The 12191-nt window shown below is 46.3% G+C and overlaps 1 protein-coding gene across 8 annotated transcripts in view; it reads left to right on the forward strand.

The window, feature by feature from the left end:
• The first annotated feature begins 321 nt into the window (after nt 1-321).
• SAP130 (Sin3A associated protein 130) overlaps nt 322-12191 on the forward strand; it is a 93844-nt gene continuing 81974 nt past the window's right edge. For 2 of the 8 annotated variants that reach the window (XM_036420326.2, XM_045575110.1), the window contains exons 1-3: nt 1170-1234; nt 1564-1570; nt 1847-1964. In XM_036420326.2, coding sequence (XP_036276219.1) covers nt 1170-1234; nt 1564-1570; nt 1847-1964 — 190 coding nt within the window. Of the gene's footprint in view, nt 453-1049; nt 1235-1563; nt 1571-1799; nt 1965-12191 lie in introns of those variants that run through there. The other 6 variants (XM_036420325.2, XM_045575109.1, XM_036420323.2 and 3 more) reach the window with 5 other exon arrangements.

The following is a 12191-nucleotide window of genomic DNA, read 5'->3' on the forward strand; positions in this document are numbered from 1 at the left end:
TAGTGCCTGGGCAGAAGCAAAAGGGCGGGATCCACTCTCCTTAACGCGCAAAGGAAAGGCCAGAACCAACCCTGAATCTCGAGGCGGGCCTTAGGCCGCTGCTGAACCGCCGGGAGGCCCCGCCCAAGCCCGCCTCCCAGAGCCGGGGACTACATTTCCCGCCGGCCTTCGCGGCCCCGAGGGCAGACCCGCTCTCCCTCTCGCTCACACTGGCGGTGACTGGTTCCCCGGAGGAGGGCGGGGCCTGCATTAGCCAATAGGAGGGGTGCTCGTTACGGCGGCGGAAGCAGCGGCGCTGGGCTAAGTGGTGGGGGACAGAGTGCTTGCGCCCCGGCGGCGGCGGGGGCGGCGGCTGCAGCGGAGGGTCCGGGGCCGAAGACGTGGGCCCCCAAGCTGCGAGCACCCGAGAACGAGCTCGAGGCTGCGCGGCGACCACTCGGTGCAGCGCCCAAGTAATGGCGGGACGGGCGCCGGGAACGGAGGGGCGAAGAGGGGAGGAGACGAGGGGGCGGGGCGGTCGAGCCGGGCTGCAACGTCCGTCCCGCTGCGCGTCCCCGGGGAAGGGCAGCGGTGCCGGGTCCGCAGTGGCTTGGCCCCAGGCTGTGTGGCGAGCGGGGCTCGGCGGGCGGACCCGGCGTCCTGCAGCCAGAGGGGAGAGGCGCTGGGTTGATTCGGGTGGGCCTGGGCCTTGGCGAGGAGGCGAGCGGCGGGGCGGGCGGGCGGGCAGCCTGGGAGTTTGGCTCCAGGAGCAGTTTAAAGTGACTCTCCACATCCGGGCCCTGCGCCCGCCGCTTTTAGACCCCGGCGAAGGCGAGGCCTCCGCTCTCCGCCCCCCGCGCCGGAGAGCCCGTCTTCCCTGTCATTGGCTCCGCCTCGCGGCCTGGGCCGGCTGCGGCCAGGCTCGCGCCTGATTGGCTGGCAGTCGGCGGGCGGGACCTGACTGCGCAGTGCGCGGCGGATTGGTGCCAGGCTCGGTGACGGCCGTCCCGGGCCAATGGGCGGGCAGGGGTGTTGGGGGCAGGTTCGGGGAAAGGGCTGGAACCCCCGGCGGCGCGGCACGGTCGGGGCGGCCCGGCTCCGGGCGAGTGAGTGGAGGGCTGGATGTGGTCGAGCCCGAAGGGCACTCGTTGAGTCCCGTCTGCGGCCCGGAGCTCCGCGCTGCCGCCGAGATGGGCCCTCCGCGGCCCGCCCAGCCCGGCGAGATGCAGGCGGGGGTGGCGGGCGGCGGCCGCAGGTAGAGACCCGCGGCTGCGCCGGGGTCCCGGACGGCGGCTCCCGCTCCACGTAGCCTCGGAGGCCCTCCATCTCCGTGGGGTGGGGGCGAACAGGGGCGTCCGAGAGCTTGGCTTCGAGGGGCCAGGGAGTACATTTCAGAGAAGGCGTGGAGGTCCCGGGCCCTCTGGCTCGGGGGGTCTGAAAGGGAGACAGCTCTTGGGAATTCCTTTTGGGTCACGTCTGATTCTTTCTGAGGACTGGGCATCTCCTTCTGTGGTATCTGTGACCCCTGCTGCACCCCTTGTGAGGGTCACAGATACCACGTACTGTATTGTGGCTGCCAGGCAGGATTCAGGTGTTTTAACGTGGAAACCCTAAAAAATATTTGTGCAGGGCCAGTATCCCCCAACACCATGTAAACGACTTTGCTATTAATTAAACTTAGGTACATCCAAAATTACAGAATTTAGATCATTTCTGCACTGTATATTGATCACAAGTAATTGTTATAGATGAATAATGCTGCAGTGATTGTTTCTGAGGGGAGATATGGGTACTAAAGATGCTTTAATTTTTCATTAGAGATTTTAATCTAAGAACCCAGTAATAACCATATGATTTATGCATGCAGGTGGAAATGAGTTCTCAGCAGTTTCCTCGCTTAGGAACTCCCGCTGCTGGGCTAAGCCCTGCTCCGGCACAGATCACCAGCAGTGGTTCGGCAGGACTGATAAACCCAGCAGCTGCAGGTGAGACGTGAGATACTCTGTTGTTTCCGTTTTAAGAATATTGTCAGTTTTCTCATTAAAAGTTAGCAAATTTCTCCTGTGATTTTAGTAAAGACTAAGTTGTCAAATTTAATGAAAGGACATGTTACAATTCTAATTTAAATTTAAGCAATTCTCCCCCCCCCCCCCCATTTTAGTCACATCATTCACGTGTACTAGTTTATTCGTGAAAGTTACAGTATAGACGCATAAAGCCTTCTCATTTACTGAAGGCCCGGAGATATGGTGATAAGAACCCGAAGCTGTGTCGGGCGTAGGCCTTGTTTTAGAGGTCAGAGATGCTGCTCACCGTTCTCCAGTATGCAGGAAGGAATTCCGCTGAATTAACAGTGCTGAATGGGAAGAACTTTAAATAGTCTCCTTCTCTTTAGATATCACGTAAAAAGATGGCGCTGCAAAGTGAAACGAAGCACTTTTTCCTATTTATTTTTCTTTGCTATGTGATTGCTCTGTTCTTTATTGTGGTAAATGGTGCCACTGTCTACTCATTGCTCAAACCAGGAACTCAGACATCTTTAACTGCTCTTTGTCTCTTCCACATAAGCTATGGCCTTCTGTCTAATGTTTCAACCTCTTTTCTATGACTTGGCTTCCCTCTGCCAACTTAGTTTTTGTTACAAATTTATTTTAGTTCTGTTTATTCTTGAAGTGGTAACTTGAAGCAACTCTATGTCTCCTGCATAATTGTATCTATCACATTTTCTGAACTCATTATAACAAATTCTAGGCTTTTTAAAAAAATTTTTTTATTGATTTTTTACAGAGAGGAAGAGAGAGGGATAGTTAGAAATATCGATGAGAGAGAATCATCGATCAGCTGCCTCTTGCACACCCCCTACTGGGGGATGTGCCCACAACCAAGGTACATGCCCTTGACTGGAATCGAGGTACATGCCCTTGACCCTGGACCCTTCAGTACACAGGCCGACGCTCTATCCACTGAGCCAAACTGGTTTCGGCAAATTCTAGGCTTTCTTGACCTTGAGAATTTGAACATTTTGTTCCTTTTGCCACAATCTTGCTTCATCCTTTCCACATTTATTTGTCTGGCTAATTTCTGTTCTTCTTAGGTTTTGAGTCAGATGTCACTTTCTCTAGGAGGCCTTTGCTGACTCCCATCATCCGTAACAATTGATTGTCTCCTGCCCTTCAGCTAACCAGTGTAGGGCACAAAGTAGTAGTCAGCAAGTTATTGTAGAGTATCTGAAAAGTGCCTTACTCCTTCAACACTTTTACACTATTTTGTCTTTGGTGTAAGTTCACAACAGAATAATTTAAAAGAGCATAGCTAAGATAATATTTTTGAATGTCTCTTCTTACATGGAATTATATTGCTCATTTTAAAAGCTGTTAGCAGTAATTGCCCTCATATTTTGTTGAGAAGCAAATCATTGACTTAGGCCAAAATTGTCTATAATTGCAAAGTTTAGAAGTATAGATTACAATAATTCTCTATTGCTCCAAGATTCTTTTCTGGTAAAAATAAACTGAAATTGAGAACTCCAGATGTCTGTAAGGAAATGATAAATAGTTCCAAAAAGAGCTTAAGAAAGATGGTCAGTATATTATAACTTTTTAAAAATATTAGGTCTAGTAATAATTAATGTCGTTTTCTAATACTTTTTAAATCGAATTTATTTAAACAATACAACAAAATTTAATCAACAATATAGTTGCTGTTGTTTTCTACTACTTGTGCTCAGGAAGCATTTTAATCCCTCTGTTGTAAAATTCTTGTGATTTTGATGCAAAAAATTCGGTCAGTGCATTTTTGAGGCATTCTTCATTATTAAATTTTTTTCCAAGAAGAAAGTTTTGCAAAGAACGAAACAAATGGTAATCGGAAGGGGCAATATCAGGAGAATATGCAGGTTGAGGGAGAACTTCCCATTCCAACTGGCGCAGTTTTTTAGCAGTGATTCTTGCAGTATGCGGTCGTGCGTTATCGTGGTGAAGAATTACGCCCTTCCGATTAATCAGCGCGGGTTCTTTTTCTCTTAAATCTTGGGCTAACCTTTCCAATTGGGCACTATACACTGCACTTGTAATGGTTTGGTTAGATGGTAAAAGTTCATAATGAAGAATTCCTTTAAAATTCCACCAAACACACAACATCACTTTTTTCGCATGCAAGTCAGGTTTTGGCGTGGGCTGCGGAGCCTCATTTTTGTCCAACCATTGAGGCCACCTTTCAAATTAACATACAGCACCCATTCTTCATCTCCGGTAACAATTTGCTCTAAAAACGGCAAACGGTTTTGACGAGAGAGGAGCGAACTGCAAATTGTGACTCTTTGATCACGGTTGTTGTCGGTCAACTCATGAGGAACCCATTTTCCAAACTTTTGGACTTTGCCAAGTGCACGCAATTGATTGGAAATAGTTTTTTGTGAACAATTTAAAGTTGTCGAAAGTTCTTGTTGGGTAATTTGAGGATTTTGCACCAAAAGAGCGTGAAGAGCTTCTTGATCAAAATTGGACACACGGCCTTGACCACTCTTGTCATCTAACGAAAAATTTCCCTCGCGAAATTTCTCAAACCAACGCTGGCATTTTCTGGCGATAACTGCATCTTGACCAAGAGCACTACAGATGTTTTTTGCAGCCTCACTTGCTTTACTTCCTAATTGGAACTCGTAAAGCATGCAGTGCCGAATATGCTCTTCATCCGCCATCTTCTTAGCCCTAGTTTTGCAACAAAAAACAAACCAAACACAAACTTTTTCAAGCAAAACTTGTTAATTGCACTTCACACGTTCTGTAGATACCACGTGTTTGAAGGTTATGTCAATACAAGTCAACGCCAAGCAAGATTTTAAACGAATGTTTAAAAACGACATTAATTATTACTAGACCCGATATATATTTTTATTGATTTTAGAGGAGGAGGAAGAGATGGAAACATCAGTGATGAGAGAGAATATTGATCGGCTGCCTTCTGCATGCCCCACCCTGGGGATTGGAGCCCACAGTCTGGGAATATGCCCAACCTGAAATCAAACTGTGACTTCCTGGTTGATAGGTTGATGCTCAACCATTGAGCCACACTGGCCAGGCAGTACATTATATCTTTTTTCTTTTTTTTAATCTCTATTGTTCAGATTATTACAAATGTGTTCCTCCCCCCCCCCCCAATTACTCCCCTCCACCAGGTTCCCACCCCACCCTCTGTCCTTTCCCCATCCCCCATTGTCCTCATCCATAGGTGCACAGTTTTTATTCAGTCTATTCCCGCACCCCGACTCCCCTTTTCCCCGAGAATTATCAGTCCACTCCCCTTCCATACCTCTGATTCTATTATATTCAACAGTTAATATTGTTCATCAGATTTTTTAATTCCCTTGGTTTTTAGATTCACTTGTTGATAGTTACATGTCTGTTGTTCATAATTTTTATCTTTATCTTCTTCCTCTTCCTAAATAGCCCTCTTCAGCAATTCATATAATTCTGGTTTGGTGGTGATGAACTCCTTTAGCTTTTTATTTGTGAAGCTCTTTATCTGGCTTTGATTCTGAGTGATAGCTTTGCTGGGTAGAGTATTTTTTGCTGTAGGTTCTTGCTGTTCATCACCTTGAATATTTCTTGCCATTCCCGTCTGGCCTGCATGGTTTCTGTTGAGAAATCAGCTGACAATCGTATGTGTGCTCCTTTATAGGTAACTACCTGCTTTTCTCTTGCTGCTTTTAGTATTCTCTCTTTGTCTTTTGCTCTTGAAATTTTAATTATGATGTGTCTTGGTGTGGTCCTCTTTGGATTCCTTTTGTTTGGGGTTCTATGGGCTTCCTGGACTTGTAAGTCTATTTCTTTCCCCAGGTGGGGGAAGTTTTCTGTCACTATTTCTTCCAGTGTGTTTTTGATATCTTGCTCTCTCTCTTCTTCTGGAATCCTCATAATTCTGATGTTGGTTCGCTTGAAATTGTCCCAGAGGTTTCTTACACTATCTTCTACTTTCTGGATTCTCTTCTTGCTTCTGCAGAGGAGTGTCCTCTGGCTCTTTGTGTTCTAAATCTTTGTCTTGATTCTTGCGATCTTCCAGTCTGTTTTTAGGACTCTGTGTAATATTTTTTTATTTCAGACAATGTTTTCTTCATTTCTATTGTATTTGATCCCTTATTATTTCTAGTTGCTCCCTTTTCATATCCTCATAGGTCTCATTTATTTTATCGGCCTTTTTTAGGATATTGTTGAATAACGTTATAACTGTAGTTTTGAACTCAGTGTCCAATCTTTTCTTTTCCTCCATCATCTTCTTTTGTGTCCTTCTTCTTGTCTGCATTTTAGTTGTTTCCCTGATTTGATGGAATGGCTTTGTGTGCTAGGTGTTCTGGTAGAGCCCAGTAGCATAGCCTTCCCAGTTACCTGCGGTGGACAGTCTTGGTGTAGCCCTTTGTGGGCTGTGTTTGCAGTCTTGTTGTTAAGCCTTGCTTATTGTTGGTATCACTGGGAAGCGTAGCTAGGAGGGCTTCTGTACCCAGCTTGGAGGGGGGGGGTCTCGGGTGGCACAGACAATCTTTGGTTCCCTGTCAGTCTCGCCTTAGAAAAGTCTTCTCAATGAGTTTCTGAAGATTGGTTGCAGGTGCGCACACCTCTTTGGTAAAGGCGCAGACAAGCTTTGGATTCTGGCCAGTCTCTCTTTAGAGAAAGCCAGCCTCTGGGAGAGCTTCTGTGCTCAGCTTGGAGGGGCGGAGTCTCGGGGTGGTGCAGACAAGCTTTGTTTTCCCATCTGCTCCTCCCCAAGTGGCTCCTCCCCAAGTCCCGCAGTAATGGCCTCTGGCTTCACACACCTCGGAGAGATCTCTGCCCGGTGCCTGACAGTCTGGCCTCTCCCTGTCTGGGGCTGTCTATTAGAGCAATAGGGTGGCTGTTTTCCTCTCGAACAAGAAAACCAGTCTCGCATTAGCTGTCCACCCTCTCCGTGTGCCGGGAGTAAGCCAGCACCTTTTTGTGCGCACAGTTCTCCGTACCTTCACAGCTCCTGAGGCTCAGCGTGCCTTCTCTCTCCTTCCCAGATGGCAGAGCCACCTCTCAGCCAGCCGTCCGGTGCTTCAGGGCAATGCCTCCCCTGTTTTCCAGTTCTAAATTCAAACTTGTGGTAGGCAGCATTCGGGTGTCTACCCTATGCCGCCATCTTGGTTTCTCCTAAAGCAAAGTTTTGATTTCAGTACATTATATATTAATGAAATTGTCAGTAATCAAAGTCTTCCTGAACAAATTGATTTGGAGGAAATTTATGAAATTGTCCATTTTCCTTAAGATTTTAATTAGGGGGAAAATCTGTTTAGAATTTTCTAAAATTTGATAATGAGAGGCAGAAGTAAAACTGCTTTTATTCACAAACAACATGTTCATGTATGCAGAAAATCCTAAAGAATGTTTGTAACAAGCTGTTAGAACTAATAAGTGAAATTAATAAAGGTTTCAGGATAAATGTTTGATATACAAAAATCAATTCTATTGAACAATGAAATTTTTTAAATGTCAGTTACAGTGGCATTAAAAAAAAAAGCCCACAGAAAAGTCAGGGACGTGTTAACAAAATATGTGTAAGACCTAAGATTAGAAAGATATGTAAAACATTGCTGAGAGAAATTAAAGACCTAGATAAATATAAGACCTGTCATGTTCATAAATATTTTTTATACACTGATCTATTCATTTTCAATGTTTTTATTTTTATTTATTTTTAAAATCTTTATTGTTCAGATTATTACAGACTAGAGTCCCGGTGCACAAAATTCATGCACGGGGGGACAAAGAGGGTGTCCCTCAGCCCAGCCTGCATCCTCCAATCTGGGACCCCTCTCACAATGCAGGACTGCTGGCTCCCAACTGCTCGCCTGCCTGCCTTCCTGATTGCCCCAACCGCTTCTGCCTGCCAGCCTGATCACCCCCTAACCACTCCCCTGCCAGCCCAATTGATGTCTAACTGCTCCTCTGCCGGCCTGTTTGCCTTCATCTTCCCTCCTCCGCCAGCCTGGTCACCCCTAACTGCCCTTCCTGCAGGCTTGATCACCCCCACCTGTCCTCCCTTGCAGGCCTGGTGCCTCCCAACTGCCCTTCCCTGCTGGCCATCTTGTGGTGGCCATCTTGTGTCCACATGGGGGCAGCCATCTTGTGTGTTGGAGTGATGGTCAGTCTGCATATTACTCTTTTATTAGATAGGATAGAGGCCTGGTGCATGGGTGGGGACCAGCTGGTTTGCCCTGAAGGGTGTCCTGGATCAGGGTGGGGGTTCCCTTGGGGCGTGGGGTGGCCTGAGCGAGGGTCCTGTGGTAGTTTGCAGAGTGGCCATGGCCCCTGGCGACCCAAGCAGAGGCCCTGGCATCTGGAATTTATTCACCTTCTACAATTGAAACTTTAGCCTGGAGCAGAGCCAAGCCTCCTGCTCCTTCTGTGGCTGCAGCCATTTCTTTTGGGGTTCATGTATCTTCTATAATTTAAACCTTGTAGCCAGGGTATGTGAAATGCTTTGCTTCCTCCATTGCAGTCTAGCTCCATGGCTGCCACCATTTCTGTTTGGATTTGTTTACCTTCTGTAATTGAAACTTTGTAGCCTTGAGTGGAGGCCTAGGCCGGCAAGGGCAGGAGGAAAGCTTGTCTTCTTCTGTTACCTGGGAAACCCACGCCTCCCTTCTGTTCTCTGTAGCTGTAGCCATCTTGGTTGGGTTTATTTAAATACTCGCTCTGATTGGCTGGTGGGTGTAGCAGAGTGGTGGTTAATTTGCATATTACTCTTTTATTAGATAGGATGTTCCTTTTATTCCCCCAGGCCTCCCTCCTGCCCCACTGACCTCATCCATAGGTGTAAGCTCTTTGTCCAATCTCTTCCCCCACCCACCACAACCCCTTCCCCCGAGGATTGTCAGTCCACTCCTTTCCATTCTATTCCATTCACCAATTTGTTCTGTTCATCAGGTTTTTTATTCATTAGATTTTAATTTTATTTTTAAAAAAAATATATTTTATTGATTTCTTACAGAGAGGAAGGGAGACAGATAGAGAGCCAGAAACATTGGTGAGAGAGAAACATCTAGCTGCCTCTTGCACACCCCCCACCGGGGATGTGCCCACAACCAACGTACATGCCCTTGACCGGAATTGAACCTGGGACCTTTCAGTCCGCAGACCGGCGCTCTACCACTGAGCCAAACCGGTTTCGGCAATTCATTTGATTTTTAGATTCACTTGATACATATGTATTTGTTGTCACTTCATTCATAATTTTTTGTCTTTACCTTTTTCTTCCTCTTCTTAGAGAGTATCATTCAGCATTTCATTTAATACTGGTTTGGTGGTGGTGAACTCTTTTAGCTTTTTTTTTTTCCTTTTAGTTTTTCTTGTCTGTGATGCTCTTTATCTGATCTTCAACTCCAAATGATAGCTTTGCTGGGTAGAGTAATCTTGGTTGTAGGTTCTTGCTATTCATCACTTTGAATATTTCTTGCCACTCCCTTCTGGCCTGCATAGCACCAGTGTATGGGTGTTCCCTTGTAGGTAACTAACTGTTTTTCTCCTGCTGCTTGTAATATTCTCTCTTTGTCTTTAGCCCTTAGCATTTTATTTTTTATTTATTTATATATTTTATTGATTTTTTTACAGAGAGGAAGGGAGAGGGATAAGAGTTAGAAATGTCGATGAGAGAGAATCATCAGCTAGCTGCCTCCTGCACACCCCCCACTGGGAATGTGCTCACAACCAATGTACATGCCCTAGATAGGAATCAAACCTGGGACATTTAAGTCCGCAGACTGACGCTGTATCCACTGAGCCAAACCGGTTTCGGCTAGCCCTTAGCATTTTAATTATGATGTGTCTTGGTGTGGTTCTCTCTGGATTTCTCTTGTTTGGGGTTCTCTGTGCTTCTTGGACTTGTAAATCTATTTAACCAGGTAGGGCAAGTTTTCTGTCATCATTTCTTCAAATAGGTTTTCAGTATCTTGCTCTCTCTCTTCTTCTGGCACCCCCATAATTCGGATGTTGGTACACTTTGAAGTTGTCTCAGCGGCTCCTTACACTATCTTCATATTTTGGATTTTTTTTTCTTTTCCAGTTGGGTGTTTTTTGCTTCTTCGTAGTTCAAATATTTAACTTGATTCCTGCAATCCTCTAATCTACTGTTGGTATCTCTGTATATTATTCTTTATTTCAGCCAGTGTATGCTTAATTTCTGATTGGTCCTTTTCCATATCCTTGAAGGTCTCACTAAATATCTTGGAGGTTTCTAGAAGATTCTTGAGTAACATTATAACCGTGGTATTTTGTTTTCATCCATTTCTTTTATTTGTGACTTGTTTCTTTGTCTCCACATTTTGGCTGCTTCCCTGTGTTTGTTTCTATGGACTGAGTAGCTGCTAAGTCTCCTTGAATTGATAGAGTGGCCTTGTGTGGTTGGTATCCTATAGGGCCCAGTGGCTCGGCCTCCCCAATCACCTGAGGTGGACACTCTTGGTACACTCCTTGTGGGCTGCATGCACAGTCTTGTTGTAGTTAAGTCTTGATTGTTGTTGGTATCCCTGGGAGGAATTGACCTCCAGGCCAGCTGACTGTGAAGACCAGCTGTGTCTACACTGGAAGATCTGTTGCGCAGGAGACACCCTTATGGGGCAGGACTTGCTTCAGTGGGGATTTGGCATCCCCTTGAGTGTGACTCTTATGGATGTGAAGAGTTGTAGCCCAGCATGGTCTCATACTGACCACTGGGTACACTGGCACTTGGATCCCCAAGGAGGTGCATGGTCAGCTACTGTCTGGGGCCACCCAGCGGGAGCTACAGAGAGATCTGCAGATTCCTCCTCTTTGAATGGGGTTTGGATGTGGCCAGACGGGGCCCAGCTGTGAAGCAAGGCAGGCTACTACTACTGGGCCTTGGGCCTTCATTTGGAAGCTCTGGCAATCTTTGACCCAGCTGCAGTTTGACAGGCTTTAGGCAGAGAAAGGACAGGCTACTTCTGTGCAAAAGCCAATGCGTACAGCTTGAGTTGGGTTGTTGTAAATTGGGTGGGGCAGGGTCTCTGGGAATCACCAGGGCAGAGTAAACATCAATGGCTGCCCGTCAGCCCTGCACTGGAGAGGTCCCCGCATCTCCACGTCCCACATCCTATCGCAGGAACAATGATCACTGCGAGCACCTCTGAGAGAAAGCCGACCTTGCATTCCTGTCCTGATGTCAGACAGTCCAGTTTCTCCCCATATGTGCCGGGTCCCCCAGAGTCTCACCCAGAACCCGAGTTCAGAGGCAGTGGGAGCTTGTATCCCCCTCCCGATTAAAAGAGCAGCACATCCATGTGCCAGCACTTTCTGCACCTCCGCACCCCTTACCACTCTCACTGCGCTTTCTTCACCTCTCTAGTTGTGGAACTTCCACTCAGCCAGCTTTCCTGTGGTCCTGGGTGGTGGTAGTTCTGCCTTTCAGTTGTAATTTTGTTGTGGTTGTGAGAGGCAGCAAGTACCTATGCCACCATCTTGGTTCTCAGTATTTTTTAAATAGTTTATTTTTATACGGAGAGAGAGATAGAAACATTTATTGGAGGTTGTCTCCGACAATGTCCGTCTCTCCCACCCCCAGGATCAAGCCAGCAACTTTTCGGTGCATGGGACAACCAACTGAGCCACACCAGCAAAGTTGAAAAACTCAGGATTTTATTTCTTTCATTAATCCTCACCCAAGGGTATTATTTTCATTTCATTTTAGAGAAAGTGGAAAGGCCGGGGAGAGAGAGAAACATCTATGTGAGAGACACTTTGATTGGTTGCCTCCCACATGTACCTGACCAGGGCCAGGAATCAAGCTGCTACCAGTATGTGCCCTTGACTGGAATTGAACCCAGGACCCAGCTGACCCTCTATCCACTGAGCCAAACTGGCTAGAGCAGAAAACTCAGTATTTTTAAGGGATCAGTTCTACCAAAGGGATCTATCTAAGGTTCAAAGAAATTCTAATAAAAATCCCATCAGGCTCAGTGTAAAAATTGACGGCCTAAATGTAAAGTTTATGTGGAAATCTGAAGACCTTAAAAAAAATAGCCAAGGCACTTTTGACTAAAAAGAGAAATTTGGAGAACTCTGCTGTCTTACTTCAAAACTTTGTTATAGCTAAACTAATCAAGACACTGTAGTTTTGGCATAAAGATAGAGGTATGTATCATTGGAACAAAGTATAAGTAAATCCACACATAATGGTCACTTGAT

Source organism: Pipistrellus kuhlii, unplaced genomic scaffold (assembly GCF_014108245.1).
Source record: "Pipistrellus kuhlii isolate mPipKuh1 unplaced genomic scaffold, mPipKuh1.p scaffold_m20_p_66, whole genome shotgun sequence".
Taxonomy (NCBI): domain Eukaryota; kingdom Metazoa; phylum Chordata; class Mammalia; order Chiroptera; family Vespertilionidae; genus Pipistrellus; species Pipistrellus kuhlii.